General features: G+C 43.2%; 1 protein-coding gene across 3 annotated transcripts in view; it reads left to right on the top strand.

Moving 5' to 3' along the window:
• LOC143275348 (uncharacterized) overlaps window positions 1-7,500 on the top strand; it is a 33,049-nt gene that overhangs the window by 8,046 nt on the left and 17,503 nt on the right. The window contains exons 2-3 of one of the 3 annotated variants that reach the window (XM_076579386.1): window positions 4,089-4,256; window positions 6,240-6,460. In XM_076579386.1, the coding sequence (XP_076435501.1) occupies window positions 4,139-4,256; window positions 6,240-6,460 (339 nt within the window). In that variant the 5' untranslated portion in view covers window positions 4,089-4,138. Of the gene's footprint in view, window positions 1-4,088; window positions 4,257-6,239; window positions 6,461-6,560; window positions 6,592-6,673; window positions 6,705-7,500 lie in introns of those variants that run through there. The other 2 variants (XM_076579388.1, XM_076579387.1) reach the window with 2 other exon arrangements.

Genomic DNA, 7,500 nt, shown 5'->3' with positions numbered 1-7,500 from the left:
TTTTTTGTTGTTGTTTTTTTTCTTTTTGTTTGTTTGTTGTTGTTTTTTTGTTTTTGGTTTGTTTATTTACCCCCACCATGTAGGCAGCCATACACCGTTTTCGGGGGTGTGAATGCTGGGTATGTTTTTGTTTTCCATAACCCGGCGAACGCTGACATGGGTTACAGGATATTTGATCTTCTGCTTGCCGTATACACACGGAGGGGGTTCAGGCTACTGGCAGGTCTGCACATAATTTATGTTGACGTGGGAGATCGGAAAAAAACTCCACCCTTTACCCATCAGGTGCCGTTACCGAGACAGACCGAGTTTCCATGTGTGGCATGCACTTTGCGTATGTAGACGTAATTGGAACCCACGGCATTGAAACGGATTGTCCCTGATAAACAGTCTGTAGAAAAGAAAATACCGCCTTTAATAGGAGACAAATACACGGACTTGCAGTGTAATTACACACACACACACACACACACACACACACACACACACACACACACACACACACACACACACACACACACACACACACGTTTAATATATACATATTTGTACACACACACACACACACACATATATATATATATATATATATATATATATATATATATATATATATATATATACATATATGTGTGTGTGTGTGTGTGTGTGTGTGTGTGTGTGTGTGTGTGTGTGTGTGTGATAGTCAGTCGTGTCCGACTATGACCATCAGAACAGCAGAGGAGGCAACTGCTGTTCCGACTATTTTGGGCTACAATTTGATTACAGTGGAGAGTGTCTTGCCCAAGTTACATCCCCACTCTCTCGGCCAAGAGGGTTTTAGGATAGTCGGCGTTTGGTTATATATACATAATATATACATATTAATTTGTGTTTGTGTGTTGTGTGTGTGCACCAAAGTAGCACCGTTATGTCAAAATAACTTTGCATTTTTTGTTTTTAAAGGGAGGTGTTGGGACACATGAAAATCACATCAGAAGAATAACAATAAAAAATCTGTCAAAAACTGCAGTCGGGGCCGATTTTGAATTCTCTCACCGACACAGAGAGAGAGAGAGAGAGAGAGAGAGAGAGAGAGAGAGAGAGAGAATAGTATGCCTGTTGTCAGCTTTTAATCCCCTTTGGACTTTTCAGATAATTATGGGAATCGGCAGTGAACTGTCATCCACAATAACTATACTGTAAATCTCTCTCTGTCTGTCTGTCTGTCTGTCTGTCTGTCTCTCTCTCTCTCTCTCATTCTTTGTGTAGTATTGTGTAGTGCATGCTTAAGACTTTATGTAGTATTGTGAAGTGCATGCTGTGACTTAAATGTAGTATTGTATGGTACTAGTAGACCCTGTTTCGGGGGGCGGGGGGGGGGGGGAGGGGGACTGGATCAAAAAAAGCAAAAAAAGCGCTGTTTGTTTGTTTGTTTCATTTCTTTGTATATTATGTTGTAAAAGTGCTGCTCATCTTTTTATTTATCTTCTGTGTTTTTATCCTTTATTTGATCATTATGGGGAAATATGATCAGTTGGCATTGAAACAAATCTTATCTCTTCCCCCTCCCCCGAACTCCACCCCCCACCCCTCCACCCCCCGAACCTACTTGTAGTCAATGACAATAAACAAGTTCACGTTCTCTCTCTCTCTCTCTCTCTCTCTCTCTGTGTTACAATCCCTCCTTGTTCATATGGGGCTATGGCCTTAAATGAATAGATCATCTCAGTCTCAGTCTCTGTCTGTCTGTCTGTTTGTCTGTCTCTTGAATGTATTTGAATGTCATTTATGTACTTCTATAACCTTTCGAGTATTTTGATTTCATTTCTCCTTGCCCTGAGGGCTGGATGTAAAAAAAAAAATTTAAAAAAAAAGCATGTGCATGTTTATTCCACTTCCCTCATTTAAAAAAAGTTTGTTCGTTCTCTCTCTCTCTCTCTCTCTCTCTCTCTCTCTCTCTCTCTCTGTCTCCTGACAAAAAACAACAACAAACAAACAAACAAACAAAAAAACAAGTCCCCATCACCTTATCATACATCCTGACCTATTAAACGAGACATTTTAGCATCGGACAGACAGTAACACAGATTGTGGGCGAAGATTCTCTGAAGGCTGTGCTTGAAAATAGGTCAGTAGGGTGAGCCGGCTGGAAGAGGGGGTGGGGTGTGTGTGTGTGTGTGTGTGGGCGGGGGGGGATGGGGAGTCTGAGTGGGTTGATGGGTGCTTTGGCACAACACTGAATCGTCTGAAAGGAAAGAAGGGTGGAAGGAGGGTGGGGGTGGGACAGGAACTACGCAAAAAAAAAAAAAAAAAAAAAAGAAAGTTTTTTTCCGTCAACACAGCACACCCCACTTGTATGTATCGTGGGTTTGTTTTTTTTGCAGGTGTGAGGCTCTGTCAGGTTTAATTTTGCACCATTTATTTTATTCCTCCTATTGTACGTATGCCTGGCAGAACGCCTGGAAACCTTTGCCAGCCCTCTCGCAACTGTAGCGGTTCAGAGAAAGATCCTCCATGCGTGCTGTTTCTGTGTTTAGTTAATATCCACGTTATACTTCAACGGGAAAGTCATACTAGCTCAGAATCCCGTTCGTATTCACGCTGACCAGCCAGTGTTTAAAGCCTAAATTTTGATTAGAAAGGTGCATTATACTGGTGCTACACGTCATTTAATACTGCCTACGTTGTAAGAAACATTCAAAAATCGTTTAAATAGGACCCATAATTTAGACAACAACAACAACAGCTGTTTATGCAGGGTGTATGACAACTAACAACAACGACAACGTAATAAGGATAAGACGACTAACAACAATAACTGCACTGACAACAACCATAATACCAAAACTAACAACAGTGTATACGACAGTAGGTATCACTTATCCGATGTGATAAGTATAAGACGACTAACAACAGTAACTGCACTGACAACAACCATAATACCAAAACGAGCAACAGTATTATACCATAGTAAGTATCACTTATACGATGTGATAAGTGTGAGGCGACTAACAACAGCAACATCAACAAATACACCAGTGGTCTTTTGAACCGGACTATAAATGGCGGGCGATTTGAATCAAGCCAGTTTCTCACCAGAGTCTGACACTGTGACGTCGGTGAAGGTTTATTCAAAATAAAAGCCTAATAAAGCTACGGTTTGGCTTCATTTATGGTAGAGAGCGAGATTTGCCTAGCAGCTTCCAATCTAGACCTGAATTGACTTTGGAAAGTACAAAATGTGTCAGCTACACGTAATACAAAATTTGAATGCAGAGAAAAGGGGCGGAGCTAGAGCCGTTTGTGTTTGCGCTAGACGTGTCTGTCAGATAAAAATAGCACCAGCACGTGGTACTGTCCGGTGAGAATTGGAAAGCATGCAGACAGCCCCTCGACGTTGGCAACCGTAAACGACCACATTGTGTGGCAGGAGTACACGGATATCTTTCTCCGCTAACAGTGAGTCGGTCTTTGTTTTGCTTTCACCTCCCACATGTTTACATTTCTACCGGACACGTGCTCGCGCTTTTTATAGATAAACTCCGCCCCTTTCCCTTTTATGGATAGGCTGTAGTGCGCATGCGCAACCGAAACCTTGCTCTCGGGAGTTAAGACTTTAAATGCATATGTGGAGAATCTATTTCTAGCAAACACATACTCTTTGAATGTCAGAGTCTGAAATCGTTTTTACCAAACTTCTCGGAAAATTCCTTTGAATGTATTTTTGACAATTTCAATATGTTGTCTGCTATTGCAGAAGGTTTGCTGCATAGTCCAATTGGACATTTGTTATAGTTGTTTCAGTTGTTTCATGTTAGCGTTTCCTTCTATATTGCGCCTATGTCTCCCCTTTTAATGTTTCATTTTTTCCAATCCTCTGGATCTTTCCCTACCACACACACACACATACATACGCACACACCATTCTTCACCCTCTGCCCAATACCGTTCCCACCACCACGCCCCGCCCTCCACCATCCCCCCCCCCACTCCCCCCCCCCCCACCCCCCACCCCCCGCCCACTTTTTTTCCCGTCTAATATCACTTAAAGTGGAAGACGTTAAACTGAAGACTACTACTACTACTACTACCAGTGGTCTTTGCAGGGTCTCCTCTGGACGAGAGTCAGCCGGCGTGCAGTGGAGCGTAGCTGACCATGCAGACCACGTGCAAGACAGCGTGCAGAGTGCACGTGCTAATGCTGGCAGGCGCTGTCCTCATGGTGGGCATCGGCACAGCGTGTGCGGGGCTTCACGTGTTTGATGACCTGCCCAGTAAGAATCGGTGTCTGAGATAAATCTTCTTCTTCTTCTTCTTCGTTCGTGGGCTGCAACTCCCACGTTCACTCGTATATTACACGAGTGGACTTTTGCGTGTATAACCGTTTTTACGCGGCCATCAAGGCAACCATACTCCGTTTTCGGGGGTGTTCATGCTGAGTATGTTTTTGTTTCCATAACCCACCGAACACTGATATGGATTACAGGATCTTTAACGTTCGTATGATTTTGATCTTCTGCTTGCGGTATACACACACGAAAGGTGTTCAGGCACAAGCAGGTCTGCACATATGTTGACCTGGGAGATCGGACACATCTCCACCCTTTACCCACCAGGCGCCGTTACCGAGATTTGAAATCGGGACCATGAGATTGAATGTCCAACGCTTTAACCACTCGGCTATTGCGCCCGTCGTCTGAGATAATGATTTTACTGGATCATTCCGTTGTTCTTTTCTATGTGGTGTGATTTTATATATATGTATATATACAATACAACACAGAACAGCACAGCTCAACACAACACAACACAACACAATACAGTTCAATGCAACATAACACATTACAATGCAATACAATACACAACAGTTCTATACAACACAGCGCAGCTCAACACAACACACTACAGCACAGCACAGCACAGCACAGCACAACACAATCCTATCTAATGCATCGAAATAAAATAAAATTATACACAGTACATTACAATATACAATACAACAACAAGAGAGGCAAGGCCTTCAAGACTCACTTGTGATACACTTTTTTTTTTTTTTTAAATCCAAGCTTTTTATGTATTGAGTATAATTTCAAAATGTAATGTTTAAGATGAGAAAGATCAGTTTAAAGCAAATTAAGTCCGCTAGCATTAACTACAGAGTAATTTCCCTTTTTTACTATCTGCACCAAAACGTTTGCAAAATAAATAAAACTTCCATGCTTAGCAAAAGAAGTCCCTGTTTAGAGTATACAAAAAATATAAATATAACAATAAATGCAGTTTGCATATAATTAGGCTTCTTTTTTTTTTCTTTTCTTTTTTTTGTGCCCATCCCAGAGGTGCAATATTGTTTTAAACAAGATGACTGGAAAGAACTGAATTTTTCCTATTTTTATGCCTAATTTGGTGTCAACTGACAAAGTATTTGCAGAGAAAATGTCAGTGTTAAAGTTTACCACAGACACACAGACACACACACAGAGACAACCGAACACCGGGTTAAAACATAGACTCACAAGTGAGTCGAAAATGCAACAAAACCACAGCGCAACACGAATCATTGAACCCAGGGGTTTTTTTTGGGGGGGTCTTTATACCTTATGGTCTTAACATGTGTGTGTGTGTGTCTGTTTGTTTGTGTGCGTGCGTGCGTGTGCTTGTGTGTGTGTACGTGCGTGTGCGTGCATGTGTGTGTGTGGTGTGTGTGTGTGTGTGTGTGTGTGTGTGTGTGTGTGGTGTGTGTGTGTGTGGTGTGTATGTGTGGTTGGGGTGGTGTGCGTGTCTGTGTGTGTGTGTGGTTGGGTTGCTGTGTGTGTGTGTGTGTGTGTGATTGGGGTGGTGTGTGTGCGTGTGTGTGTGTGTGTGTGTGCGCGCGCGCGCGCGCATGTTATTTTTGTCGTGTATACCTTTTATTTGTTGGATGTTTTCATTTGTAAATATTGTTGTGCAATACCCTATTGTCTTAATGTGAGTATAATGTGAGTGGGAGGGTGTAGATGGCGGGGGGGGGGGGGGGGGGTAGTCTATCGTCAGCTCTTGGAAATTCTTATTTTGACTAGTTTTAATCTCTTTTTTTTTTATTATGTTGCGTATGATCATTTTATGTTGGTGTTTTTTACAACGAGCCCTGTGATTGCACAAGTCCTTTTTTTTTTTTTAAGTGTTTTTGATTTGATTTTGTTTGATTTGATCGTCCCACGCCAGTCTGTGCATTAAAATAATAATAATAATAATAATAATAATAATAAAACCCACAGCGTACACGGGCCACCCGTGCATTCGCCAATGCCGGGAGGGGGCAGCCCCTATGAGGTGTGAATACAAGTTCGTGCTGGAGTATTACCACACACTGACCAAGGCTTGCCACAGCTGTCCGCACAACTTGACCGACTGTGTCCGACCTCACTGCGTGGCCGGGGACGGGATGCGGAGAGGGCTGGTCAGCGTCAACCGGATGCTGCCTGGACCTGCAATCCACGTGAGTCCTTCAGTTGTATTTGTAGTTGTAGTTGTATTTCTTTTTATCACAACATATTTCTCTGTTGTAAAATTCGGGGGCCTGCTGTCTCTCCCAGCGTCAACCGTATGCTGCCTGGACCTGCAATCCACGTGAGTCCTTCAGTTGTATTTCTTTTTATCACAACAGATTTCTCTGTTGTAAAATTCGGGGGCCTGCTCTCTCTCCCAGCGTCAACCGGATGCTGCCTGGACCTGCAATCCACGTGAGTCCTTCAGTTGTATTTGTAGTTGTATTTCTTTTTATCACAACAGATTTCTCTGTTGTGAAATTCGTTGGCTGCTCTCTCTCTCTCTCTCTCCCAAGGGAGTGCGCGTGGTGCACTACAGCGCCACCCATTAAAAACTTCTTTTTTTTCCCCTGCGTGCAGTTTTATTTGTTTTTCCGGTGGGTTTTTTTTACAGAATTTTTGCCAGGAACAGCCCCTTTGTTGCCGTGGGTTCTTTTACGTGCGCTAAATGCATGCTAGCACACGGGACCTCGGTTTATCGTCTCATCCGAATGACTAAGCGTCCAGACCACCTCTCAAGGTCTAGTGGAGGGGGGGGGGGAGAAAATATCGGTGGTTGAGCCGTGATTCGAACCAGCGCGCTCAGATTCTCTCGCTTCTTTGGCGGACGCGTTGCCTCTAGGCCATCACTCCACGGTTCGTTATCTATTCACTGTCAGTGTTATCAGACAGAAAGAAGAGAGGTAGTGGGTGAAAGAGAGGGAATGCTTGTGCAATCCACGTATTTTCCGGTAAAAAAAAAAATTATTGTGGAGTGTTGGGCCTATATAAGCTGTTAGCGCGTTCGCCTACGAAGCGAAAGAACGAACGAATGTCTTCTTTTTCGTTCGTGGGCTGCAACTCCCACGTTCACTCCTATGTGCACGAGTGGGCTTTTACGTGCATGACCGTTTTTACCTCCGCCATGTAGGCAGCCATACTCCGTTTTCGGGGGTGTGCATGCTGGGTATGTTCTTGTTACCATAACCCACCGAACGTTGACATGGATTAC

Source organism: Babylonia areolata, chromosome 30 (genome assembly GCF_041734735.1).
Source record: "Babylonia areolata isolate BAREFJ2019XMU chromosome 30, ASM4173473v1, whole genome shotgun sequence".
In the NCBI taxonomy this organism is placed as follows: domain Eukaryota; kingdom Metazoa; phylum Mollusca; class Gastropoda; order Neogastropoda; family Buccinidae; genus Babylonia; species Babylonia areolata.
The sequence above is the reverse complement of the archived record's forward strand: the minus strand, read 5'-3'. Positions and strand labels throughout refer to the sequence as shown.